This window comes from Colletotrichum gloeosporioides (genome assembly GCF_011800055.1).
Source record: "Colletotrichum gloeosporioides strain Lc1 chromosome Unknown consensus_17, whole genome shotgun sequence".
Lineage (NCBI taxonomy): Eukaryota > Fungi > Ascomycota > Sordariomycetes > Glomerellales > Glomerellaceae > Colletotrichum > Colletotrichum gloeosporioides.
In genome coordinates this window covers 1,348,365-1,375,200 of record NW_025544662.1, presented here as the reverse complement: position 1 = coordinate 1,375,200, position 26,836 = coordinate 1,348,365, and the positions used below count along the sequence as shown (strand labels likewise).

General features: G+C 55.2%; 10 protein-coding genes across 10 annotated transcripts; 3 read left to right on the top strand and 7 right to left on the bottom strand.

The window, feature by feature from the left end:
* Positions 1–378: 378 nt before the first annotated feature.
* Positions 379–612, bottom strand: GCG54_00011306 (uncharacterized protein; the record flags this gene model as incomplete). Its single annotated transcript, XM_045411211.1, has 1 exon — positions 379–612. One exon carries the CDS (start codon positions 610–612, stop codon positions 379–381), a length of 234 nt encoding a protein of 77 aa, XP_045268269.1.
* An 886-nt stretch (positions 613–1,498) lies between these two features.
* GCG54_00011305 (1 3-beta-glucanosyltransferase gel1) lies at positions 1,499–3,033 on the bottom strand (the record flags this gene model as incomplete). The annotated part of the gene is made up of 4 exons (XM_045411210.1): positions 1,499–1,771; positions 1,798–2,128; positions 2,194–2,854; positions 2,910–3,033. The coding sequence occupies 4 exons, from the start codon at positions 3,031–3,033 to the stop codon at positions 1,499–1,501; spliced, it is 1,389 nt and encodes a 462-aa protein (XP_045268268.1).
* A 4,362-nt stretch (positions 3,034–7,395) lies between these two features.
* Positions 7,396–9,708, bottom strand: GCG54_00011304 (Protein BZZ1; the record flags this gene model as incomplete). Its single annotated transcript, XM_045411209.1, has 3 exons — positions 7,396–7,781; positions 7,832–9,605; positions 9,664–9,708. The coding sequence occupies 3 exons, from the start codon at positions 9,706–9,708 to the stop codon at positions 7,396–7,398; spliced, it is 2,205 nt and encodes a 734-aa protein (XP_045268267.1).
* Positions 9,709–11,638: 1,930 nt separating this feature from the next.
* Positions 11,639–13,240, top strand: GCG54_00011303 (ATP-dependent RNA helicase DBP5; the record flags this gene model as incomplete). The annotated part of the gene is made up of 3 exons (XM_045411208.1): positions 11,639–12,408; positions 12,461–12,698; positions 12,755–13,240. 3 exons carry the CDS (start codon positions 11,639–11,641, stop codon positions 13,238–13,240), a joined length of 1,494 nt encoding a protein of 497 aa, XP_045268266.1.
* Positions 13,241–15,236: 1,996 nt separating this feature from the next.
* Positions 15,237–18,585, top strand: GCG54_00011302 (uncharacterized protein; the record flags this gene model as incomplete). Its single annotated transcript, XM_045411207.1, has 3 exons — positions 15,237–15,260; positions 15,318–15,627; positions 15,677–18,585. 3 exons carry the CDS (start codon positions 15,237–15,239, stop codon positions 18,583–18,585), a joined length of 3,243 nt encoding a protein of 1,080 aa, XP_045268265.1.
* Positions 18,586–19,098: 513 nt separating this feature from the next.
* GCG54_00011301 (uncharacterized protein) lies at positions 19,099–20,791 on the bottom strand (the record flags this gene model as incomplete). The annotated part of the gene is made up of 2 exons (XM_045411206.1): positions 19,099–19,220; positions 19,285–20,791. The coding sequence occupies 2 exons, from the start codon at positions 20,789–20,791 to the stop codon at positions 19,099–19,101; spliced, it is 1,629 nt and encodes a 542-aa protein (XP_045268264.1).
* Positions 20,792–20,848: 57 nt separating this feature from the next.
* On the bottom strand, positions 20,849–21,808 carry GCG54_00011300 (uncharacterized protein; the record flags this gene model as incomplete). Its single annotated transcript, XM_045411205.1, has 1 exon — positions 20,849–21,808. The coding sequence occupies one exon, from the start codon at positions 21,806–21,808 to the stop codon at positions 20,849–20,851; it is 960 nt and encodes a 319-aa protein (XP_045268263.1).
* A 573-nt stretch (positions 21,809–22,381) lies between these two features.
* Positions 22,382–23,155, bottom strand: GCG54_00011299 (uncharacterized protein; the record flags this gene model as incomplete). The annotated part of the gene is made up of 1 exon (XM_045411204.1): positions 22,382–23,155. The coding sequence occupies one exon, from the start codon at positions 23,153–23,155 to the stop codon at positions 22,382–22,384; it is 774 nt and encodes a 257-aa protein (XP_045268262.1).
* Positions 23,156–25,000: 1,845 nt separating this feature from the next.
* Positions 25,001–26,062, top strand: GCG54_00011298 (dienoyl-CoA isomerase; the record flags this gene model as incomplete). The annotated part of the gene is made up of 3 exons (XM_045411203.1): positions 25,001–25,364; positions 25,484–25,867; positions 25,953–26,062. 3 exons carry the CDS (start codon positions 25,001–25,003, stop codon positions 26,060–26,062), a joined length of 858 nt encoding a protein of 285 aa, XP_045268261.1.
* A 437-nt stretch (positions 26,063–26,499) lies between these two features.
* On the bottom strand, positions 26,500–26,803 carry GCG54_00011297 (RNA polymerase II transcription factor B subunit 5; the record flags this gene model as incomplete). The annotated part of the gene is made up of 2 exons (XM_045411202.1): positions 26,500–26,759; positions 26,785–26,803. 2 exons carry the CDS (start codon positions 26,801–26,803, stop codon positions 26,500–26,502), a joined length of 279 nt encoding a protein of 92 aa, XP_045268260.1.
* Between the last annotated feature and the right edge of the window lie 33 nt (positions 26,804–26,836).

Sequence of the window (26,836 nt, the reverse complement as noted above, 5' to 3'; positions counted from 1 at the left end):
ATCCCTTTAAAATAAGGGAGTATATGCGTTAGACACTGCCCGGATAGCCAACTGACACTGCCCGGTCAGCAAAATTCCCCTCAAATGCTCAACCTTTCTTCCACCGACGATAGGAAACACCTATGGTGCATTGTGCATGGCATAAGCCATCGCAACGCTCGTTACCAGCGCCTCAATCCTCTCCGAAACCCTCTGCAAAACCTCTGCAACCCCTTGTCCCTGCCCGTCTCGACGTTACTCGTCCTGCCGCCAGGAACCTCACCATCATTATCCTTCCTCTTGGTCTTGGAACATTCGCCTCCCAAATACCTCCAAGGCGCAATCCTCATCCCCTGGTCTTGACAAATTCCCACGACCGTCACTCCTCTTGCTCTCCCGCTAAGAACACCGCCAGTAGGAAGGGTACGTGGCAATGAGATTGCCATCCTGTTCGTGAAAGTAGTCCATGGCGTCGAACGCGACTTCGTTACTGCAAGTCCCAAGCCTGTCCTTCCATGCCTCCCCACAATCCGCGCCGCCCAGGCAGATGGGAGTCACGTCCACGGAGGCCAACGGCGCGAGAAGTCGGTGACAGCGAGAAGCACCTTCGTTGGTGGGCAATGATGCTGTCATTTCGACAGGATCAACAACTTCGCACAGTTCGAACGAGATCTTGAATAATCTTCGTCAACGGCTGACGGTCGAGATTTCAACTGTGTTTGCAACAGGGCCAAACGAAGACTCTTGTCTTTTGATAACACAATCTTTCGAGTAGAGGATTAGATGGGAGTCTTGACCCGCATCGAGACGATGCAAATAATCATCGATCCTTCTGTCAGGTCATGTACAATCGTATTTTGTGATTCAAAAATAAGCCAATCGAGGCCATGTCGTCAACACAACGTGATTCGTAGTAAGGTAACGATACTCATCATGGTCGGCCTTCGGCATGATGAGTTGTTCCTGCTCAGACAGGGCGAACTCAAGCAAGCTCCTGCAGATTGAACACTTGGGTTTGCTATAACTGTACTGGGTTCGGACGACGTTTTGTCCCGCACTTGAGACGAGCTCTGTTCTCGGGCGAATGCTTGGGGACCCGGGCCCCGATGCCCAGAAACCGGAGGCAGCGAGCAACTCCGGGTGCAGGTCAACGGATAAGGACATATGCATCAATAATGGATATGGATAGAGGCATCACGAGACAACGAGGGCATCTTGGATAACAGAGGCGATGGATCAAACATATTAAATCATAGTTGGCCGTAGCACAACTGTACATACAAATAACGCGCCCGCGTTCAAGGATACGTTTCTCCCGTTCCTGTCCGTTTGTTCACTGCGATAAAGCCGGAGACGCCCAAATACCCTGGGTCTCATTCCTTGACAACTAATGAAATTATGGCGGTGCCGTCCAATTCTAATGCTCATGCGAAACGGGGCAAGTGCCCTCCCAAAATCGTTTGTACATCCCAATAATGGGTAACTTTTTTTTTTTTTGACGTGGCTAAGCCTAAACCTCTTACAACGCCATGGCACCGAACAGGGTGAACATGATGGTCAGGCCGCTGATAACCAGAGGGGCCTTCTCGACGTGGCTGCCGAAAGTGAGGCCGGGGGCAGCGTTGGAAGAGCCGGTAGCAGCAGCGCCAGAGGCAGTGGGGGAAGCAGTTCCTCCGGTAGTCTCGCCATCGGAGGCAGAGTCACCGGCCTGCTGGGAGCCATCACCGGTCAGACCAGGGCCGTCACCAGCACCAGCGGTCATGTACTGTAGCGCCTTGTTAGCATCAGATATCTGATACAGGGAAATGTGCAACTTACCTTGCTAGCACCAGTAGGCATTGTAGGAATCTTGCTGGGGTCAACGGACCAGACAGCGTTCTCAGTGGGGCAGGCAACGGAGTGGGTGGTGGAGACAGCACCGCCGGCACCGGTGGGAGCAGGGTACTTGGACATGGCAGTGGACAGCTTGGCGAACTCGGACAGCTCAGAGACGGAGGTGCCATCGATCTCGACAATACCGTAGTTGTTCTCCTCCATGGAGTACTCGTACATGAGACCTCCGGAGTAGACGCCGGTCATCTCGTCGCTCATGAGAGCTTCGATCTCACCGAAGTCACGGCCGTTGGTGATGCAGCCGTACTCGGAAAGGCTGTTATGTTGGTTAGCCAGGTTTTCAACAGTTATTGAAGACATTGAGCGTCGACAGTCACTTACAAAATGGGGAGACCGTAGTCGGTGAAGTTCTTGACCTTGACATCCCAGCCAGCCTCCTTGAAGTTGGTGTTGCACCAAGAGTAGTCGTTGAAGGCGAAGAAGTCAGAGCGGGCGTCGTCGCTACCACAGTTGAAGTACTCGGCAGTCTCCATGCGGTTGTCAGCGATATCAGCAGCAGAGTAACCGACAGGGACGTGGCGGAGGCCGCGGGAGGCCATGTAGTTCTTCATGTCACGGGTGACGGCCTTGACGTAGGGGGCAGTCAGGGTGGTGTTGCCGGCATCGTTGATAACCTCGTTACCGGAGAAGAAGGCCAGGGTGTTGTCGTACTTGGCGAACTCCTCGACAGTGGCGAAGACGGACTGGAGGTAGACGGAGTTGTAAGACTTGTGGGGGTCGGCTCTGTTGATGGAGTAGAGCGGGTTGTTGACGTCGGCAACGAGGTAGATGCCAGCGTCGGCGAGCTGGGACATGCACTCATCATGGTTCTTGGAGTTGTCGACGGAGTAGACACGGATGGTGTTGACGCCAAGCTTCTTGAACTCGGGAATGTCACGGCCGCAGATGGAGGTATCGGCCAAGGGGTCAATGTTCTTGGAAGAACCACCGGGCTGGTAGTCAATGCCACGGATGTAGAAACGGTCGCTGCCGGCCCAGAAAGCTGGAATGGTGTCAGCAGCTGCTCAAAGGTTTGGGAGAAGTGAGGTCATTCATACCATTGCCAGAGGCAGTGACAGTAGGGAGGGAGCGAGCCTTGATGGGCTTCTCGGGAGTGGTAGGGGTGGGGTTCGCCGAGACGGCGACAGCAGCCACAAGGGCGACGGCAGCGGCAGACTTCATGTTGACTGTTGACTGAGTGTATTCCCAAAAGCAAGCGGTGATACGGTCGAATAAGTTCCAAGGAGGCGAGAAAGAGCGACGGGGAGTTGGTTCAGCGGGAGAAAAAGCGACGTTCGTGGAAGTTCCAAAACGGGTTTGTTGATTAAAAAGGTTGGTCGGTTGTCGAAGAGTAGCAAAAAAGGGCGTCAACCAAAGCGAGGGAGTTGACTTTTAGATGGAGGTCGAAGGGGAAGATGGGAGTCAGCACACTCGAAACCCGGAAGGCGGCAACGAGAGGTCGGATTGGGAATGAAGAGCAGGAAAGAGAGAAAAGGTCGAGGCTGGCCGGGAAGGAGGGACTGGGTGAATTAAAAAACGGCGTGGTCGACGGTGGTGGTGGTGGTACGAACACTACGAACGAATTCCCTCCTCCTTCCACATCTTCTGGCTCGCTCACTCCACACCCGACCTCAGGCTCACGACACCCCCCCTTGCCTTGCCCTGCTCTTGCTGGATTGGATCGCATCCTTGCATCGCGCTGAGGGTCGTCGCACCCCGGACTTCATCGCCCAGCAATTGGCCCAGCAGGTTGAGCGGCGCTGCCCTGGCTCAGATTTCCCTTTCCTTGCCAAGGAAGGACCGACAGGAGACGTGGACGGTGGACACGGCGGCGGAAGACAGGAGGCGCTGAAGATCCACTAGGCGAATGAATTGGCTGTCAGGCGAGCCATGACTGGCTGAGTGGCAGCTGTTGCTCGGGGCCTTGGGACCCGGTTCCCAGTCGATTCCCAGTGGTTCCTCGACGACATTTGCGAATTCAGGGGACGCGGCAGGCGTGGACGGGAGACCGTGCGATGGGCGTGGTCACATCAGACGGGAGGGTGGGATGGAGCCAGTCGGCCACCCGGCAGACCAAAGTACTTTGTAGAGCTCGCAGATGGGCGCTCCCATTGGTCCGCGGCCGTCTTCCTGGGCAGCCCTTGGAACTAGAGCCACGCCTGCATTAACTCGTATCTCTTGTAAACACGGGAGGCTCACTATTGGTGATGTAATTCCGTGTGTGTCGTCCAGCATCCATGACCACCCGTCCCTCGGCGCGTTGCACCGGCGCGTCTGGGCACAGACAGCTGTCGTCGTCGTCGTCGCCTTTCCTTCTCTTGCCAGCCCTTGAAGCCCTCTGCCCACTGTCCAGTCACCAGTCTAGTGCGTCAGATCAGGGCAGCCACTTGCTTCCATTAGGACGGGAGTGTGAAGAAGCCCCATCCCCCGTTGCGACTATTGCCCTGGGCTGGCACCCTAGGACGAACTGACGCCTCAATGCTTCACTTGTTGCCGTCGCCCTACGACTACGGCACTGGTATCCGGATTTCATGGCAACATGGCTTCCTTTGACGGTTTCGCATCCAACGCAAACGCTTCATGATCTCCTCGGCGCAGGGCCAAGCGCTGGAAATGGTGACACACGAGAGACTCCTTCAAAAATCGAGGCACGTCTTTCTGCCCGGTTGTGCTCGTATCACTCTCATCGTCATGTTGATTATCTGCGCCTCTTACTGACATGGCCACTGACATGCGCTGACGACCAAAAAAAAACACGAATTCCCCACACCTCATCAGGTTGTTCGCCGCTGCCGCCAGGTAACTTTTCTGGACTTTTGTTTGTTTTCAAAGTTGCAGTAGGTGCTTTCCCACATCTCCACCGCAATTCAAACAACCTCAAGCATCGGTACCGGCACCAGCAACCGCATCAAACGGCCAGTCTCGCAAGTTCCAGACTGCGGTGAGCAAGGTGAGAAGAGGTGAGGTCTGAGGAATCCACGCCCACCGGGGCCGGTTCCCCGTACCCTCCTCCCCCTTTTTCGCATGCCGAAAGACACACACAGAGAGAGACACGACCCAGCAGTGCAGGTGCAGCAGTGGAGGTAATTCCCCGTCCTCTCCCACGGGCTCCAGTCAGAGGACGACTCTGGCCATGCACTGCCACAGCGATCAATGGGACACGCACGCACGTCCTCCTGTCGAGTGGGCTATCACCATCCGCCCGGCCTCCAGTTGCCTCCACACCCTCCCACCCCCGTCTCATGCTCATGTCCAACATTCAGCAGCTCGAACCCAAGAAACCCGTCCCAGAACGGCGAGCCCTCTTCTGCAATTGGCCGAGGCCGCGCCCAACCAGTCTCGAAAATGGTCCCAGAAAAGCTCCAAGAAAAGCACAATATGCAGCTAACGACATGCCCATTATCAAGATTGACCTCGCTTCGTCGGCGATCGCAGGAATGTCGTCTGCCGCGCAGTCCTCGTAACACTGCCACCGACCTCCTCCACTTGGCCCATCGATAGCTCTCTGTTTGAGAGCCTTGAACGGGAACCAGCGCGCGCAAGTCCGCAACCATTTGATGCTGCTAAATATTCGCACAATATCCAGGAAAAAAGATGATTTGATTTATTCGTCCCGCCTCCCGTGGTTCGTTTGAATGAGAGTCGCACCGACAGGGACATACGCCATCATCCTTCGCTCCCAAGAAAATAAATGTCCGATCCAGATCGCCAATCATCATCTTCCAAGGCCTCCAAGACTTCGTGGTTCCACCATCCGACTCCCTACGCAATACAAGATGCCCGTTTCAGACCGACGACCATGTGCAACTCGGTCGAGAGCGCTGACGGCGAATAGATTGCTGCCATGACGGCCATCCCGCCTGGGTTCTTGCCTGCGCGTGTGCCCAGAAAAAGAAGATACCGGGGCGGCCATATTAAACGGACTGGAGGCAAATAAACGACCAAAGAAGTCTGCCTTTTCAGATTTCGGTCCGTTTCGTCCACGTCTCCCTTTCATGAAGCGATCTCTTGTTTGGATTCAGTGATCCAAATCAAACAGAAAGGGTATTGGCACATGCAAGCAGGCCTCATGCCAACATGTCGCCAAGAGTTTAAAAGCAAGAAAAGTCGCTGAAGGGCCCCATCGCAAATGCATGCACATTGCAAAGCGCAAAGAAATTGCATTACTCCAAAACTCATCACAATTTCCCAGATTTGACCCGAACCCCCATCTCACCCCTCCATCAGCACGGTGCACCAGAACAATAGCACACACACCAAAGGCCGTTTATCCAGGGGTTATCCGTCTAGGCCTCGTCATCTGATTGGCGCTTGGCCAGTGCTTGGCCCGACCTCAGTGGGAAAGAAAAAAAATCCTGGATTGCTGACCACCTACAGAGGGTTTTTTTTGCTACTGCTGCTTGGCACAATTGATGAATCTGTGTTCAAGTGAGATGCCAGGCCTGTTCACCTCGTCCGCCTGGTTTTCCACCTTTCGCATTTGGCGACAACCTCTGGAAAGACGATATTCTGACGTTGAATGATCCTTCCGACACTGAGGATTCGTACCCAGCTCTCGGCTATCGTCAATCATTCGCGCGGGATCCTTCTCGATGCCCAGACCTTCCTCCTCCCACCAAGGAAGCAGCTCCCCCGCAAAGCGTCCGTGTGCCCTTCTTCCTTTTTTTTTTTTTTTTTTTTTTTTTTTTTTTTTTTTTTTTTTTTTTTTTTTTTTTTTATAATTCTTCCCCCCCCCTCGCGGGCGCTGGCGTGCCTGGCAGCAGCCAGTCAGTCGGCCACAGGTCGCGGCGTCAGGTCGGGGCTGGCAGCGGGAAGGCCGGCTGGATCTCCGCGATCCTCCCACCTGCGCGGCCCTGCAACCATGCCGAAAAGGGCACACGATCCAATCCAAACGCGGGACCTGCTGCCATTTTCCAGCCCAGTTCCCTGCAGCGGGATTCCTCTCGCGACAGGAACCACGATTTTGACATTCTCTTGACATGAACGCCCCCCTTCAAACAAAACAAACTTTCATGCATCATCGCATCTTGATGCTTGACGGCAAAACTCACACAAGTGGGGAGGAAAAAAAAAGTACGTGCAAACGCCAAGCGGGAAGGATTGCACAAGATGGGAAAACCCCTAAAGCTTCACTGTGAAAATGATTTGCTTGTTTTCTTTTACTACGCCGGAACTCTCCAAGTAAAAAAAAGAAGCCACCACCCGATGCACGACTCGGCCTTTTCTTTCCCTTCCTCGCGAGAACTTGCGATATGTACTCGTATGGATGCACCTCAACCAATGCTACTGCGATCTCTGCGCGACGCCTCCAGCTTCGACTTGCGTCGCTCTCTGACTTTGGTTTCGTCTAACCAGTCGCACGCTCGTCACCTGCTCCTCCTCTATAGCCTGGAAATGGGAATTCTCCTTGCCTTTCTCTAACCCCCTTTCTGGTGTGCTACGAGCGCTTCTCTGTGCCTGGTTCTTTGCTACCGTCGTAGGCGACTGTGCCGGCGCAGAACCTGGCGTCGTGTATTTCTTCTGCTCCCTTGCGCGGTGGTGCTCCTAGACCGCCTGGACGTAACTCGCGGGCACGCTCTTCGTGACGCCTCCCTTTTCGACTTCAGCCCACCCATCGCCGGGGTCGGGCTTGATGAGCACAAATCTCTCACCCTCTGTCATGCTGTGCTCTTGATCGCTCTGCGCCGTGTACTCGTACAACGCCTCCACATACTTTAGCTTCTTGGCCCCGCGTTTCGGTGCCACCGCGGGACCCTTCTTCTTGGCCGCCGTTCCTATCGAAGAGCCCGAGTTGGAGTATGTCGAATCGGGTCGCGCAGAAGCCCCGGTGTTCTGAGCGACCACGGGCGACGCTGGCGCCCAATCGACGTAGCTCGAAGGCACGATACCTTCCTTGTAGCCAGCGCGAACCTTGGTCCAACCGGTACCATCTGTGAAAGCGTCAGCTGGTGTTGCCAAGTCGAAACGAAGTGAAACTTACCATCCGGCTCCAGCATCGTCACATCGCGACCCTCTACGACAGAAACCTCTCCGTCCCCACTAGCTTCGAACGTGTATAGCATCTTGCCCTTTTGTTGCTCGGAGGATCCGTTCGTTGGTGCGCTTCCGGGAAGCTCGCTGATATATGCGGCGGGCGGCGGGGCCATTACTCTCTTCCTTGCTGCACCGGAGCTTATGGTTGATGCAGGAGCTGCCGGGCGAGGGGTCGCCGGTTCAGGGGGCGCCTCGTCTATTGGCGACGCTGGACCTGCTATTGACCGACGAGCACTCTGCGCATATCCTGAGCTTAGTGAGTTCATCGTGTTCGAGCGGGTCAACGTGGGCGAATCTGATGCATTCGTCGGCGAAGACGCGTTAGGTTTCAACAGAGCGTTGGCAGCTTCTTGTCGTTCGGCCTTGAGCTTCTTGCGCTCGTCCTTCGATTGCTCTCCTGGGCAGTCTGCAGGGACCTTCATCTCGCACTTGTTGTGACAAGTGTATCCGCAGTCTCTGCAGTCGAATCCCTTCGCAGACAACCCCCATATCCTCTCGCCGCAGAGATCACAGTTCGTCGGGATCTTGAATGTCTGTGCCTTGAAGTTGTGGTTCTTTGCGCCAAGCGTAACGTCGCCGACAGCCGATGTAATGGTCGAGGTCTCGACTTCCGCAGTCACCCTCTTTCTATCCACTGCATGGAGATCCTCCTGCAGAAGGAAGAGTTGCGTGACCACCAAGACCTCGTCCTTCTTTTCGGTGCCCTCCCTAATGCGTTGCTTTACGCGCTTGATACCTTCGACTTCGCGCCTCTTCTTGTCAACTTCTCTACGCAGGTCGCCTAGTTGCGCCTTGGATTTACTCAGAACGTTGCGCAGGTACACCTTGGCCGTCTCGTCCACAACCATGTTATCATCGTCGTGCCACACGGGGCTGGGCTCGAAGACCTTGTCAGGTGGCTCCTGGAAGGAACCGAGGTTATGGCGGATATACATCATGGAATCGAGGTGAGGCTGGTTTCGGGAAATTTCCGTTGTCAAGTTGTCCATCAGCCCCTTGCTGCTCACGAGCATCGCGGCCTCCAATTGCGAAGCCACCGTCCAGAGGCCATTCAGCTTGATGGTCCGGAACTCGGCGAGGTCTTGTAGACTATCCATAACCTCGGGGACGTACTCATGGTAGTAGCGCTCCTTTTGCTTGTTGGTAACGTTGATTGCGATCAAGTAGGTGTTTTTGACATTGTTCATGTCGAGGATTTGCTGCTGATACGCACTCTGCGCTTTGGCCTTGTCAAAGGCAGACTCGGATTTTTTGCGCTTGCTTTCCACCTCCTGGCAAGCAGAATCGTATTTGGCTTTCGTCTTGCGCAAGTCGGCATACTGGGAGTCCCTTTCGTGTTCCAACTTGCCGGCATATTCGGCATGGCGCTTGCGCAGCTCTTCGAAGCGGCCACCCAGAAACTTGAGCGGCTCGGCCACTTGCGACAGGAGGTTATTAGCGTATCGGTCGTGTTCTTCCGCTCGGGATTCAATGGTGGTGAGTTGGGTAGACCAGGTCGTCAAGGAGGCGCTCTCAAGAGAGCCGGGTGTCATGGCCGGCGTGTCGCCAACGCTTAGAGGTGCCGACTTCTTGTTCTTCTTCTCAAAGTACTTCTTGGCTAGGGCATTGAGTTTGGCAGCATATTCCTTCTCGATCGCACTTCTTTCGCGGTAAAACGCTTGTATCTCGTCGAGCCATGCTATGCCGTGGGTAACCCAGGCGTTGGCGGGCTTGAAGCCATCCTAGAGGACATGTCAGCGGTTTGAGGGGCAACGGAGGGGCGCAGCGCGCAATACGGACCTTCAGCTCAGCGCCGAACGTCGGCGCGGCGTCTACCTCGGCCATTGTCGTAGGATATGTTGTCGAAACCGCATGCAAAGGATGAGGAACGGCGGATCAGATCAATTCGAATGTGGTGCCCGTCGGGAGGGGGAGGGGGTTGGCGGAAGCAAGAGAGGACTCGTGATGGATTCCTCCGAAGGAGCGAGGGCTGGTGGAAAGAGGACAGCCTGCCAATGCGGACAGCGGCCCGAGGAAGAGAGACGGGCAGTGGGGGATCACAGTATAAGGTATTCCCCGCCGAAACGGCTAAAACTGGGTGAAAACTGGGCAGAAACCGTTGATGAATGCTAGCACGAGGCGCAGGACGCCCGAAGGGTATGTACAATGTCAATGGTAGAGCAATGCGAGCGGCTTGGAGTGTGAGATGGATAGTCGCAAAGGCCGTGATCATCACCAAGCGACAAAGAGCGCCAGCAAAGGTCGCAGACGTCTCGTCAGGTAAGGTAGGTAGGTAGCCTCAGCCCACCAGGTTCAGGTAAGGTACCCAAGGTAAGGTACCACCCTTCCTACCTTATCCGAGGTGAGGTGCCTTGCACATGTAGCTGATGAGCAAGATTGGGCTGGAAGGTACCTCGCCCACCAGCTTACCTGCCTCCTTAGGTACGCTTGGTGGGCTGCCCTGGAAGTCGGAACCTGGGGCATTGACATCGGACGGAGACGTCGTCAGCTCCCTCTCAGGCAGACTGGAACCTGAGCTGCTTCACTGGCGCGTTTCTCCGGCTGCTCGGTGCACTAGGTGCGCGCTGAAGAGGCCTGTGGTGGGGTGGCGGAATGACCGCCAGCCACTGGAACTCCACCCATTGGTGCCGTTGAGGCCTGACTCCTGAGCGTGGAGGCAGGGGTCTCAGGTTGGCCTCCATGTTCTCCAGAGTCAACCTTACTGAGGGGTTGTTATGCCACACGTGCCGGACCTTGAATAACTCCATTCCGCTGTTGTTTGCACTCTTCAGCATAATGAGTATGGCTATGGCTTGCATGAATGACGTCGGGTCGCAATGAAACAGACGGCGCCCGAACAAGGGAGCTCCATTGCCATGATGCCGCTGGGTCATTGCATCGCGACTCGTTATCCGCGGAAACTATGGATTGGCATCTGTCACGTGGAACCTTCAGGCAGGGTGCAGCTCCTTCATCAGCTCAACTCATCCGTTCCTAAACGAACTTCAGCTTAAGGACCTCTTGCTACCTTAGGTAAGCCAATGCCCCAAAATTGGCTGAGTGAGCATTGCACCTCAGCCACCGCAACAACACCCAGTGACACGAGAAGTGGTGGAAGACATGTGCTTGTCATATTTCTACAGGGCACATTGATTGGTCCAAAATGAACAGAATTTTTGAGAGAGGTGCCGAGCTTTGCTAGGTCTTCTTGATGAGTGTAGGTATTCATGAATGTCTATTCCGAAATCGAAGGTTGACCAAAATATCACCCAAAGTAGCACCTTCTTGGTCTTGTGAAGCTCTTGGCAGCTATTTAATTAATGCCTGATATATCAGGCTTGAAAAGTGCCCCGCGGTAGCCCCGCCATTGGCCTCTCCAGGTTGCGTCCCAGGCACAGGCAGGAGAGACCAACGACGTAGCTTCCTAGAAATTCGATCTTCTGGAGCTTCCAATTCGCCGCCAAACAGACCGAAAAAAAAAATTCCCGGCCTGTCCCTTTTGTTCTTTCCCTCAACACAAAGTGAAAGACCCTTGCGCGCATGTAAGCCTTCCAACTTCTTCCCCGTTCGCCTTCCGCAATTTTAGCAAGCTTCTCCTGCGCGCTTCTGCCAACAACTAACTTCTTTTCGCGGCGGGTACAGACGGGCGAACATACCGCTTCTTCCTTCCGACCTCACCAGTAAGCTCCCGACGCCGCGCAGCTCTCCAGCTTCGCGATTTCTGAACGATTTCTTGCAGATCCCCCTCCCGAAGTACGCGCGCATCTCCATCACCATGGCCGACCTTGCGAGTCGCATCACCGAGCCCCCTGCCGACGCTGCTGCTGAGGCCGCCGCCCCTGCGGAGAGCAAGCCTGCGGAGGGCCAGCTCGATGGCACCGTCGAGCCTCTCGGTGGCTCTGGCCTTATCGAGAACACCTACGATGTCGATGTCAAGCTGGGCGACCTTCAGTCCGACCAGAACAGCACCCTCTACTCAGCTAAAACCTTCGCCGACATGGGACTGTATGTAATTCCCCTCGAGCAGTTTATTCCCAATGCTGACAGTATGTCGCAAAGTCCCGAGCCGATTCACCGTGGTTTGCTTGCTCTGAACTACCAGAAGCCTTCCAAAATTCAGGAGAAGGCTCTCCCTCTCATGCTCACGAACCCTCCCCGTAACATGATTGCACAGTCGCAATCCGGAACCGGCAAGACCGCTGCGTTCGTCGTCACCACCCTGTCGCGAGTCGATTACACCAAGCCCGAGCAGCCTCAAGCCTTGATTCTCGCACCTAGTCGTGAGCTTGCCCGTCAGATTGAAGGAGTCGTCGGCAGCATCGGACAGTTCTGCGAAGGTCTCAAAGTCGCTGCCGCTCTCCCTGGCGCCCTGGAGCGTAACGCTGCCGTTCGCGCTAGCGTTATTGTCGGAACCCCTGGCACTGTCATGGACATCATCCGCAGACGCCAGCTGGACATCTCTCAGTTGAGGCTTCTTGTTATTGACGAGGCTGACAACATGCTTGACCAGCAAGGCCTTGGCGAGCAGTGCCTGCGCGTCAAGAAGTAAGGTGCTCCCTCGCCTGCAGTTAACATGCATGAGCTAATGATTCTTCAGCATGCTTCCCCGCGACATTCAGATCCTCTTGTTCTCTGCCACCTTCCCAGACAAGGTTATGGGCTTTGCCGAGAAGTTTGCGCCCAAGGCTGATCAGATCCGTCTGAAACACACCGAGCTGACCGTCAAGGGTATCTCTCAGATGTACATTGACTGTCCCAGTGAGCAGCATAAGTACGAGTACCTTGTCAAGCTCTATGGTCTCATGACTATCGGATCTTCCGTCATTTTTGTCAGGGTATGTTTTTCTATCACGATGTTTTGTAAAGGACTTGCCGGCTAAACATGCCTTAGACTCGTGAGAGTGCCGATGAGATCAAGCGCAGAATGGAGGCTGATGGACACCGCGTGTCGGCCCTTCACGGTGCCAAGGATGGTCCTGAGCGTGATCGCTTGCTGGAGGAGTTCCGAACTGGTGTATCCAAGGTTCTTCTCACCACGAACGTTCTGGCGCGTGGTATCGACGTGTCCAGTGTGTCCATGGTTATCAACTATGACATTCCCATGAAGGGACGCGGCGACTCCGAGCCTGACCCCGAGACCTACCTGCACCGTATCGGCCGTACTGGACGTTTCGGACGTATTGGTGTCAGTATCAGCTTCGTCTACGACAAGAAGAGCTTCTACGCCCTCAAGAGCATCGCCGACTTGTACCAGATCGACCTTGTTCAGCTGGATGCCGAGGACTGGGATGCGACGGAGGATGAGGTCCAGAGAGTCATCAAGTCCAACAGAGCTAAGGCTGCTTTTGCCCCGAGTGCCACCGATGCCAAGAAGTAGTACTAGCTTTGACAGACGGGCGATTCGGGTGTGAATGAGGGAAGACGTGACGAGATTGGCGGAGAGACGGATTGGCAGCCAAGCGTAGGCCATGTAGGGCCACTTCACAGAGTTGCTACAATCAGATGCGACATGGATTTGCACAAAGGCCTCGAGGCTTTGGAACGAGGCAACGATATTAAGATACCATCAACGGAAAACAATGCAAAAGTCTGAACACAAATAGCTCATTTGCATGCCACTTTGGATCGACTAACCACACCAGGTCAGTTTCGCCCGGCTCAGCTTGCAAACCTCGGGCTATTTCGTTGCCGGAATTCTATACGACCCGAGTTCCACCGCGTCGACTCGGGACAGTCGGTGTTGGGTACCTAGGGAGGTTACCTTGGGGGCACTTACTTGCAGCAGCTCCACGGGAGCGTTCAGCTCAGATGAAACCCCACGATAAGAAGCAGAAAAGCTAATGGTAATATGAACAAGGCGCCGAGCAGAGATTGGGGTCTATATGTGAGTTCGAGAGACGACACGTAGCACACACGCCTCGGGCGGCTGCCTGCGTTGGAGAAGCGTGTCAAGCTCGACGATGACCCCCGGTCCCCCGCCTCAGCACTCGCCAGCGGCGCATGAAGAGTTACTATCGTTTGAAGACTGCAGAGTGAGCATAGTCAATCACATCCGTGAAATTTCGTGGTCAGCGACTTCGAAACAAAGGAGACAGTCGCAGGATGGGAAGGGAGCCTAGAAACAACTGGCCAGCGGCTGGGCCTGACGCTCAACACCGATTCTCGGCTCGAGTTGACCGTTCATTGGCCCCTGATCCTCTGATCTACATCACGTGATGCGGCCGCATTTTTGGCGCCGGGCCTTTGGGCGGTTCGCCGTGCGCATCTTGTTCGACCTCCGCGCTTAACAACAACGGCGGCTAAATTTGGGGTGGGCAGCCAGGGAGGCCCTCAGCCACTCGTTGTGCATGCATTTGGCCGCATCTGCAAACCCATTGGATACCCAACCTTCCATGCCTGGGATGTTGGCATGCGAGATGGGTTGCACTCAGGTCCAAACCGCCACACTGCCCATAGAATTTGGATCCGGGTCGCTGCGATGAGGGGACCCCGAAAATAGCGTTATTTCCCCCAACCAACCAGCATCTATGACAGACGCCCGAAACGGAGACCTGTGGCCCCCGAGATGTCTGGCCCTTCGTCATTCTCGCTGAGATCTAGAAAGGCGGCTCGCGAGGTGGCAAGCTCGTACGGGCCGCTGTGGGCGCGACTGCAGGAACCGGAACCGACCCTGCAAGATGCAGGTCGGCGGCATGGTGAGGCAGTACACTGGACTCGCTAAGCCCATCGTCCACTCTGGCAGCAACCTGAGTTGTGATGTGGTCGAATGAAGTCAGACTAAGGGAAGCGCGGAAACGCGGAGCCATACTCTCTTGAGTGACAGAGCGTGAACAGGCGGGCATATGGATGACGGAAGAGGCACGAGTGTCCACCTTCCCTGCCCCCTTCCTTGCATCTCGTCCTCGTCCTCGTCCTCTTTCTGTTTCTTGACGATGTCTCCATCCATGTATCAAGAGTTGCATTCCCACTGCTGAGCCCCCAACGGCACCCTCACTGGTTTTAGCTTTTTTCCTTTCAGCTTTGTCTTTACATTTTGCATATTTCGTCCGATTGCAGGGAATAGCCTCTTTCTTTTCTCGTCTTTGGGGCTGAAGCTTTCTGCAGCTTATTCTTTTGGAATTATCGGATCATTCACCTTCCAGCGTCGTGTTCTATTTCCTTGCCTAATACTTTACACTTGGAGATGCAGGCCGTCTCGTAATAACTTAATAGGCTCTTTTACTTTACAGGTTCGCTACCTACTTTCCTTCTCCCGCCACTCACAAGCCTTTGGGTCTCGACCTTTTTCGAAACATTCAAGAAGATACAGAGACTTCTTACCTTGGTGCCTTTACTTACACTTACCAAGACTTAGTTCGTTGTCGGTAGACCGTATGAAGGATGGGATCTTCAGCGAGGTAATGAAACATTTGCAATCATGAATACGCGACGACGCTGACATCGAAAACTTATAGATGTTCTCCCATACCATGGCCCTCAAGCCTCTGCTTCTATGGACACTCATACTCACTTTATCGGTCACCGTCACCGCCACATCCTTTAACCTCTCGAGCGAGATTACAAGATTCATTCCCACGTGCGCCCGTCAATGCTTCCGCTCTCACCTGAGCGCCAATTACGCCCTCACTACCTGCGGCAGCGCGCCGACGCTGGAATGCCTCTGCGCTAATGTTGGGTTCACGGGGCTCACGATCGGGGAGGGTGCTTTTCAATGTATCGTCGCCGAGAAGGCCATCGGCTCTTGTCGCGAGAGCGATTCACCACGTCAGTTTCAAGTCTTCATGCATGACACACAATAGCTGACTTTGAACAGAGACCGTAATTGATGCAGCTTACTTGATGTGCTCGAACCTGCCTGGGGCCGTTACTCCTACGCACACAGCCATCATTGCAACGTTGATTCTGCCATCAACGGGGGCAGGCATCATCATAGTCCCTGCACCATCGACTTCCGCGGTGGTCTATCCCACTTCCACGACGAGGCACCTGACAACGACCTCCATCCCGACAACGCTGATCACGGCAACGGGCACTGTCTCCGTACCAAGCCCATCGTTCTCTACCATTACAAGGTCGAACACGTCTGTTATGTCGACCACCAGCTCGACAACGACTAGCACAAGCACCACTTCCAGCACCAGCACCACACCACTGCCTCCGCCACCAGCAACCACAACGACTCAGTCTGCTTCAGCAACTGCAGTACCCGGCGCCGAAGAATCCAACTCAGGCTCCTCGGAGCGACTCGGAACGGCACAGGTGGCAGGTCTAGCGGTTGGTATTGCAGCAGCCGTGGGCATCGCGATCCTCGCAATCTGCCTTGCACGTCGCAAGCGCCGCAGAGACTATCCAGATGTCAAGACTGGCTTCTTCCCCGTGCGCGAGAAGGACTCCTGGGAATTCCATCCACAAGAGGGCCCGGCGAACATCTTCCACATCTCCCCGCCCCTGCACCATGCCCGATCGCCATCACCGCCACTTCAACCGCCCCCAGCGGCTCGTACCCGAACAAGTGCCCGTACAAGTTGGTGGCCTGGGGCCATTGGCCTCGCCATCTCCAGACAGAGTACAGGCACGCCAAAGTTGCCGCAACAGCAACAGGCCCGCCCGACATCCCGTCTCCTTCCCGCCAAGCCGTCTCTATCATCCCCGAAGCCGGTTCTGTCCATTAAGATCCCCAAGATCGACCTGTACTCCTCTTCGCCTCCTCAGCCTCAGGAGCAACAAGGTCCTTCTCAGCAGACAAACTCTCAGATTCTAAACGAGAGGACAGCCAAGCTGACGGCTCCGCCGCGCACGCATTACAACCTCCCCCGCGAGAGCACGATGACCGAGTTCGAGGAGGATGGCGCACTTACTTCGGCACCCGTCACATCGGCCCGCTCCCAGCGATCGAACAATATCTGGCGCCCTCCGTCAGCGGCGACCGGCAAGACGCCCCAGTCGGCTACGACGTACTATGTTGCCGACAAGAATGGCAACTGGGTGCTGGGCGACCCCAAGAGCGCAACTCATATGGCTCAACTCGCCGAGCTTGATGCTTCGGGTGCAAGCGCAGGTGGTGGAGCAAAGTCGAAGCCCTCGTACGCAGAGTCCGCCATGCTTGCGGCCACAGCTTCGAAGGCGGGTATTGGTCATGGAGCCGGGAGCCCAATCGCTCCCACGGCGCCCCGGATGCCGATGCCTCCTGCGCCGGTGCTTCTCCCTCCAGCAGAGATCGTTCCCTCCAACCTCTCTGCTCCGCACCAGTCTCGATCCTCGAGCATCTACTCCCAAAATACCACCCGTCCCAACACCACTTTCCAACCAGGCGCTCCCCTGCCAAACGGCGCCTCTCACCCAGTGCCGAGCATGTCCTTCTCCCACCCGGAGCCCCCTCGCCGTCGAAGCAACTCCCTCGGGCGCCGCAGCTCGTCCAAGTCTAAGCAACCACCTGCAGCCGCTTCGTCGGTTCCGGTTGCCTCAACCAGCGCTGCCACACCGCAAGTGAAGGCTCCCGTACGCTCCGACAGCCACGACTCCCACGTCTCTCAAGCGTCAGTGACGACAATCGCCTCATCCGCAGCAACAGATCCCGATCCAATCCTGGAGCAAAGCAACCTCTCTCCCGTCGTTGAGTCACCGGCCTCAAACACGTCCCCTACAGGCCGCTCGCCAGTCTCCTACCCCGTGATTCCAGGCCGCACGTCCTCGAAACCCAGCAGCAACCTCCGGCTTCTTGCCCCTCCCACACGGCAATTCGCCGCCCTTCCACCGGGTCAACCCAGCCCCACGCTCGGCATGCTACAGCAACAACAGCAGCAGCAGCAGGCCCGCGGACCGTACATGGCAAGCTACGACGTTCCTCGTAAACCCATCGCCCGGCCGCGACCCAGCGCAGACCCGAACAGGATCGCCACCGGCTCGCCCTCCCTCCGCCTCGTCACCCCCTCTCCCCCATCAGACACGGAGAAAGACCAGTCTTCTAGACCTCCGCAGATGAAGCCTCTCTACCCTCCCCCTCTACAGCCCCAGCGCCCCCGTCTCGAACGTGGCGACGCCCACCCCCAAGCACAAACGGCACAGGTGCAGCAGATGCCCCCCAACGTCGAGCCGCAATCAGCATCCGTCTACAAAGCGCTCTGGGGAGACGCCCCTCGTCCACTTCCCGTCCCTCCCCAGCAGAACCACCCGCAACCTCCGCCCCGAAGCCACCGCCGCATCTCTCAGCAGCAGCAACAACAGCAACCAAACCGTCAGTCCTTCCAACAACGAGCCTCACGCCAATCCCTCCAGAACCTGCCCCAGCAGTCTCCGCCTCCTAAACAGCCCCTCCCCGCCCGCCCTTCCGCCTCTCCCTCCCCCTCGCCCCACCACATCGCAACCCAAACCCTCACCGCGCCCCTCCGGCCAGCCTCGGAGGCAGCGTCCGTCGCGACCCCACTGTCGACGACGTCCTCCCTCCTCTCCAAGCGCCTCGGCACAGAACGCGCCGCCGCCCTCGCGCCCCTCCAGCACAACGCCAACGGCGGCACGCGACACAGCCCCAACTGGAGACCCTACCGCCCGGGCGCCGGAGGCGACATGCTCTTCTCCCCCGACGAGTTCTTCCCCGCGCCCCCGATCCCAGGCGGCGGAGACGAGAATAGAGGCGGTGGCGGAGGACTGCCTGCTACGCCGACGTGGCAGCCCAAGCTCACGCCCACGAGACGGGGTGACGATCTGTTCTTGAACGTACAGTAAAAACGATGGACAAGATTAAAAAACGATGCTTTCATTTCACACCCTTTTTTATATGCATTACGAAGACGAAGATTTCTATTTATACCCACTCTCTACGAGACTCAATACGCACGCAGCTTTTCTTTACCTGTCTGTAAAACTAGCTACATCTTTTTTTTTCCTACCCTCTTTAGAACTCGTTAATATGAAGCAAGAGGAGAGACACGAGATGGGTATAGAGGCAGTCATAGCATTCATGGAGTTGGTTTTGAAAAAAGGATCTGGCATTCTAACTCTTCCCAATATGTCATGTACACTACCTCTACTACAAGTCCAACCTTTCCTTAACCCAATTCTATTTTGAAAGTCTTTAGGATTCGTGCCACAGTCTGCCTTGAAGTCATGTTTCGCCCGCCTTTCAGTCTCGTTTGTTGCGGCCTCTTCTATCGCGTCTTTCTTGTCTCAAACTGGGTCCTCCTTCCCCTCGGTGATCCGCGTCACGCGTCACTCCAAGCAAGCTCTCGTCTTCCTCTTCTACTGATTGACCTCGGAGACATTCTCGCTCACTGTAAACGTCATCAGGCACTCGAAGATGACGTTTACTAGGGTCGAGTCTCCCATCAATGACATCCATCTCGATTGATGATTGACTGCCACTGTTGCTGTTCGTACTTCTGTGATGGTGCCGCGAGCGCCGGCTTTCTTGGCTGCGCCGGCTACCTCTCCTGAGTATGTCCTTGGCATCGTTTACAATGTCGCTCACGATATCGCTGAGTTGGTCGTCGAGTGCATCCAAGCCAGCATCTAAAGCTGCCCTGTTGAGATGTGCGCTGGCGTCAATAAGCCTGTTTCTTTTTCTGATCTCTGTGAAGCGAGACATGCCTCCAAGCTCGAGAACATTGACTCGGCGAGTTTTGCTGGTTGGGTTGCCCACGATAAAAGGCCGCCATGGCTCTTCTTCTGCGAACAGAGCTTTCTTATCGATCTGCTCTTCGGGTATCGACTCGCGACGCTTGAGAGACTCTTTGCGGGCGGTGGTCCACCTGTCCATCTCCTCCGTCTTGGACTCGGGAATGATTGTGACTTCTTTGAAGCGAATGAGGACGAGGAATAGTAGTACTGTCAAAATCAACAATATGCCAGCAACAACGCCAGTAGATAGCCTTTGCCCAAGGGTTCTTTGAGCCATGCTGCCGAGCCCAGTGGCTCCAGCGGCGAACACGAAGCCAAAAGTGTGACAGATGGCGAACCCGGCCGTGACACGTGGAAAGGCAGAGTAATTCTTCTTTCTTTGGGTGTCTGAGTTGCCGCGCGGTCGACCAGTCATGCCAGGCTGCAGGTCTGAAGTATCAAAGGTTTCCATGATGATTCCGTTGCATTCTGATATTGCCAGACATGACAGAAATCCAATGACAGCTGCAAGAGTAGCTGGTGCACTTGCATGGAGAGGAGGCCCCCCTGATACTCCGGCGTAAACAATGCCTGACAGTGGAAGACCAATGGTGAAGACCGTCCGGCGGAGCAGATGAGAGGTCCACGTTATTTGTTTGTCGAATGTCATGCGGCTGGTGTTGACTTGAGTATGTCTTGCTCTTGAGAAGTAGCTGGCCTTTTGGAAGGGAATAGCTGCGATGGCGCCAAAAGCCAAGGCAGCCACCATCAGTCCGACATAGGGCGACCGCATTCTGTAGAATCTTGAAGACAACGAGCCCATTAGAACGATGATGAGAACGACTTGTGCATAAATCCAGCCAGAGTAGACTGCGATGACGGCGAAACCAGGTTGACGAAGCATCTCAAGAGAAAGAGCGATTCCATGATACATCTCCTGACCCCACCATTTTGGGCCATCTTTGACACGATGCATCATGACTTCGCCTCGTGCGAGTCTTCGAGAGACATCGGTACCTGTTCTCACTTCCACAACAGATCGTCGAAATGCGGACCGGCGGACTTCCGGACATAGGGTGTTCAGCAGCAGAACGACAGCGATGAGGATTACGCTGAGATAAAAGCCCCAGGCCGGTGGGTTATCATCAATGACCCAGGCGCCAATCCAAAACCCAAAGCCGAGAGAGGCAATGAAACACCATGTCCAGATGCCGAGCCAGACTCCCATACCACCGCCGTGTCTTCTTGCGTCGTAATCGTCAACAACTTCTTGATGAGGGTTGCTGCTCATGAGAGATGCACCGAAGAGGTCCGTCAATATGGAGTGAAAGTTCATGCTTGCAAAACCAAGACACATCCCCATGACGCACCGAGGCGCAAGCAACACCATTCTCTATCCGGTGAGATTCTCAAACCTCTGAGCGTACACGGCCACAGCCTGCGGGAAAAGCAGCGGCATGGATAATACCAAGCCGGACGTGATGTATGGTTTTCTTCCATGAACCAGCGGGAGAGGCCAACAAAAGAATGTCGGAAGAGCCATACCGAGAAAGCAGCCAACATTGCCATTGAGGATGGTATGGCCAGAGTCCCAAATGTAGTACTGAAGCGACGGGACCAAGCCAGCGTAGATCCCGAGCAGCACTCCAATGAGCGCAGTGCTGATGCACGCAACTGTTGCAACGGCCCTCTTGCGGATAGGGGACCAGTCTCGAGCAATAGGTTGACGACGCTTCGATTTGGGCAAGTTGAAGGCCTGAACGCCACGTAGACTGACGTGTGACTTGCCGCGGAGACTGATGCCACGAAGATTATGTAACGGGCGGCCAGCAACGTCTCGCTCTGGGAAGTTCGCCTCGCCGCCAGTGTTGTGAGACTTGAACGGAACCTGCCTGGCACTGGCTCTTGGACGAGTTGGTCCTCCACTTCTGTTCCGGGCTTCGGGCTGGGTTGAAAAATCAACAAAGGAGGAGTCATCTGACCCATCCATGCTGCACACGTCTGAACGTTCGCGCAATCTTGCAACTCGCCGCGAGTCTGTTCGTTCTCTGCTCTCCTGGCTTTTCTTTCGACTTGAGACCCGCTCTGGTACAGCGGCAGCTTGGCGTGGACGACTCTTCCGCCGTTTGTTCTTTTTGGCTCTGTGAGCTTCGAGAGCCTCCTGGAAAACAACTGACTGTGGGGTGAGAGAGATGTTTCTGTAGAGATCATCGACGTGCTCTCGAGCCCGCATATCGATATTTGGGTACGTAGCTGCACGTTTGGCCAACGAATGGGTCTCCTGGTTATTGTCCTCCAAGTCAACATCCGAGAACTCATGGCTGCGGCGGCGAGGCCTTGTCTGTGGCTCCATGTCGTCAGAGAGATTATGCGGAGATCGCCCCGAGTATGGGGACCTTTCTTCTTCGTGGTCGGCGACTTGCGACGCCAAAGTCAATGCTTCATGCAAAAGCCGCTCCAGCTCCCCAAAAGTCCTCTGGAAAAGGCCTGCTTCAACCTTTGAAGGTGGCAGAGTAGACTTGCGAGTTAGTTTGCGGGAGATTGGGCTGGGTCCTGGTGAATCTTCCAGTCGCATATAGGATGACCGCTGAGACCTGGAAGGCAGCTCTGTCAGTCTTGTAGGTCGTTCTGGGTTTTTCAACAGATCACGAATCCACTGAGCGGTTCTTTTGTAGTCAAGAGTGCCGGCCCTGGAACGTGGTGCACTCTGGGCTCGGGACTTTTCGCTTTTCGGAGGTGCCTCATCAGCAGAAGCTTCGGATCGATCGGCAAAGTACTTGTCCTGCTGGTCATCATGCGCGAGATCAGTGTATGGCAGTACTTTCGAGGTCGATGGGTGCCCTGGTGTTCGGTTCAACAAAGGAGGTTGGGCAACTGAACGAACTTTCGAAACGGGAATGTTCGTGTGCCCTCCTTGAACGTAATCCTAATCCGATATGGGTGATCCAATGACGCCGATCTTGGATTCCTGGTGCTCCTTTGACGAGTCGAACGGCCGCACCTTGGAAACACCCAGCGAAGCCTGTTGGCTGATGGTACTGACAGGATTGCCTGGGTTTGCCGGGTCGACTGGATAGTGGAAGGTGGGCGTGTTGAAGGCCGGCCGAACTTTCGTAGCACGACTATGGCCCTCCACTTTGGGAGGAAGTGTGATTTCGACAGTTGAGAGACAATTGTCGTCACCTGTCATGGCTCGTTTGACACGCGCAAGAATCACCGTTGGCTCCGACTCCTTGGATGGATCTGACTCGTCGTTTTCATGTTCATCTTCGGGAAGCTGAGCCACAGGCTGGCCAGGCACTCCAGTGTCGCAAAAGTCAGCACCCTTCAAAAGACCTCGATGATGGGCTTTGATGTGCGATTCATCGGGGTGGAGCTCAGGATCAACGCAAATCCTTTCTCTGGGATGTGAGGAATCCGATTCGGTCGCGGACGAGGTGCCTTCTTGAGAGTAGTTCCTGGAGGGAAGTGACGCCGTAGCTTTGTGCTCGTGCCCCTTTTCCTCAGGCGTCTTTTCCTTGACGACCTTCTCGAGTGGCTCGTCTGGGTTGATTTGCTGGCTCAAGACGGGAGGTGCGGGCAAGTCCCGGTCAACGACCATAGGGCGTCCAGAGGCAGTCTTGAGGAGGGCATGGCGGAAAACACCGCTACGGGCAGACGAAACGGAATCAACGTCTTGCTCCGGCTTTTTCAGAGACATTTCGGCCATTGACGGGCGAAGACTAGGAGAAGGGGTGTTGTCAAAGTCGCCAGTCGCTTCGGGAGATGGATGGAGGTCAACTGTTTTGGTGGGATGGAAGAAGTTTGACAACATCGCCGGCTTCTTCTCGGCAGGCTGCGGCTTCAGGCCCAGTTCGGCCTGAGGCGTGCAACAGAATTTGAAAAAAAACGTGGGAGTCGAGCTAGATGAATGGTTTCGTGTTTTGCTGCCCAATCTTTCGGCAGAGCTATAACGTCGAAGAACGGATTCCCTGTAGGCCAAAGTGCTTGGGTCGGTCAAACGTTGAACCTCTGTGGGAGGAGTGAGGGACCGAGTCCTTTGGGCCTTGCGCATAGAACTTAGAAAGAAAAATGCATCAACGGTTGAACTAATGTGGCTTTGATAAAGATACGGGCAGGAGGGATATAGGAGGTCTTGGCCGTAGGAGAAAATGGTCCGGAATTGAGGAATCGAGGAGGTCGGAGAGATGTTGTTGGGGAAGTGGACAGTCGAAGGATCTCACGCAAAGGCAAACGAGACCTTCATTAGCAGCCTCGAGTGCCCTTCTCTGCAACGCAATCGTTCTTCCTAGCCCAGCTCCTTCCGCCGCAATGACAGCAGCTGCTGAAGGTTCCACTCAACAGCTCCTGCCCTCTGAGTCTCGAGGTATGTCATTTCCATGTTCTGGCCAAGGATTTGGAAGGGCCGATGGCATTTAGACCTTCTATTACTTGGGTAAAGAAGGTACACGCTGCAGCACACTCTGCTTGGGAGGCCACATCCGCTTGCTATGCTAAAGAAGGGAGACACGTCCTTCGATTAGGAGCTTTCCCCATTCTGAAAATGAGTTACGCGGGTACATCCAATGAGAGAGAGATGGACTTCGGCAGACAGTCATCACATCTGCACACCGGCGTGTGACTCACAGCCATTTCCCCTGAATGAGGAGAAACAGGCACGACTCAATAATGTCGAGAGGGATATTGTACCACGACAGATGTGCGTATCGCACATGGATGAGATAAATAACAAGGTAAGTCCATAAATAGTCGAACGTCTCCTTGATGTGAGAGTGATCATCAACAATTCGTCAGAATTGGACGTCAGCACCCATGGACGTAGACGAGAATGGCCAAACTTAGCGGTGAGTGAGACTTGGTCCCGTCAAACATCCCCAAAATGATGACTTTGGATTCACTCGCCGAACTGAGTATATGCGATGAGGACACTTATCCGTGGCATTGGTTTCGCCCAGTCTGATCTCTCCACTTGAGAACCTCAACGAGATAAGAAACAGCTCAAGAACCTCTGAGATTTGCTAACGTTCGACATGCCTCACTCGAGGTTGATAGTGCATTCTAGAGGCCGCCGACAATCTTAATCACCCGAAACTCCACCAAAGTGAATGGCGGCGAAAACCAAAAATGATTCCAACATCTTCGTGTGACCGCACCGAGTGAAGGTAAACAAGGAGTGAGTGCACCAGTGTGGAGTTTTCAGCAGCAAATTTTCTAGAGACACACCGGGGGCGTGGCGACGTTACCCCAGATGAGGCGGGGCCCCGGTCGGCGACAACCTGCGACATGCCTCGGCAACTCGGTCAGCGTTGTCAGCTCGAACCTCATCGCACTCGCAACCACAGCTGTCATCCTTACTTTCGCAAAAGAAACTTCAAGATTCGAACCCTGCATATATCAGCCCAAGAGCCGCATTCGCAGTCTTTCCGCCCCAAACAAACTCGCAAACCATCACACCGCGTCGCACTCTCTCCACCCGCGGTACTCAACTCATCTCACCATCACAGGCCACCAAATCTCACTCCCACCCTCACCTTCCTCACGCAAAATGGTCGCCGCCACATTCAAAGACTACACCTACGAACACTTTCTCGTCACCACGCCGGCCCCCTTCGTTGTCCACGTCGAGATCAACCGCCCCAAGAAGCTCAACGCCTTCTCGGAGCCCGTCTGGCGCGAGTTCGGGCCCCTCTTCAACCGGCTCAGCCATGACCCCGACGTTCGCGCCGTCGTCCTCTCCGGCGCCGGCGACCGCGCCTTCTCGGCGGGTCTCGACGTCCAGTCCGCCAGCGAGGGCACCCTCGGCAGCGCCATCGGCGGGGACATGGACCCGTCCCGCTACGCGACCATGATGCGCCGCCACATTGTCGAGTTCCAAGCCGCCATCGACGCGGTAGAAAAATGCGAGAAGCGTATGTTGAAAAAATTCCCCCTGTCATTTGCTGCTATTTCCATCCCGATTTTATGTTGCCATATCCATGACTGGATGAGAAGAGACGACGGAAATCTGTATAGCTAACATAATCGATAGCCGTTATCTGCGTCCTGCACGGAATCTCCATCGGAATCGCAATCGACATCTCATGCTGCGCCGACGTCCGCATCTGCGCACGGAACACGCGCTTCTCCGTCAAGGAGGTCGACATCGGGCTGGCGGCCGACCTCGGCACCCTGAGCCGCCTGCCCAAGCTCGTAGGCAGCACGTCGTGGGTCAAGGACGTCTGCCTGTCGGCCCGGGACTTCTCCGGCGAGGAGGCGCTGGCGGTAGGTTTCGTCAGCCAGGTGCACGCGGACAAGGCCGCCGCGCTCGACGCGGGGCTGAAGCTGGCGGGCTTCATCGCCGGCAAGAGCCCGGTGGCGGTGCAGGGCACCAAGGAGCTGCTGAACCACGCGAGGGATCACTCGGTTGCGGAGAGTAAGCACTGTCCCGAAGCTTTCTTTCTATATTCGTCTTGTTTTCTATCCTCGTTTGATGAGTTGTCTACTGACCAGGCCACAAGGTTTGCGATACACCACCGTCTGGAACGCGGCCATGCTGCAATCAGGCGACTTCAAGACTGCCATGATGTCCGGACTGACCAAGACCAAGCCCACGTTTGCCAAGCTCTAGAACACACTTGCGCTGTTTGCAACTGCTAAATCCACCATAAACAAACCGGATTATTCAACACAGTAGATTCTTATGGCATGCTTGCTAGAACGCCGGGACACTAGCTGCCTTTGGGAAGGCACAGTCGCTATGTTGAGGGGGTTTCATCCCATCCTGATGTATTATAGAGCGTCGTCATGCCTCCGTGCCAGGTTGACGTCGGCGTGAGAAAGGTCATGGCGGTCGTTGACACAGCCACGGTCACATGACGGCACGACGCAACGACGAAGGCAGATATAGAGAGTGCGGGAATCTCCGGAAAGATATAATAAACCAACCCGTGCCCAAGCGATCGGACTTGTCGGCAGTTGCTTAATCAGAATCTGAACTTTCGTCAGGCTGCTGCGTCTCCTTCAATTTCTGTAGGCAAGTCGTCAGCATATTGTCTCAAGTAAGCGTCAATATGCAGCAATGTGCATCGTGAAGTGGGGGGACTGCTCGTTTATGGTGGAACCTACATCGTCGAGCTGTCTCTTTAGCGCGGCGACCATGTTCTCCTTGACGACGACGTGCTGGTCGTCGAGGTCCTCGATGATGTAATCATGGTTTGCGGCGTCGATGTTGACGATAATGGACTTGATGGAGGGGTCGCACTCGATGAGCACTCCTGTGAAAGCCGGGACGTCAGCAAACTGGAAAACGGGTGCCGCGTGGAAGGCTGCGGCGGGCGATATGGTGCTTACCTCGGATGGCGCGAGGCATGGCGGGTGGATTGCGAGAGGGATAATTCCAAGT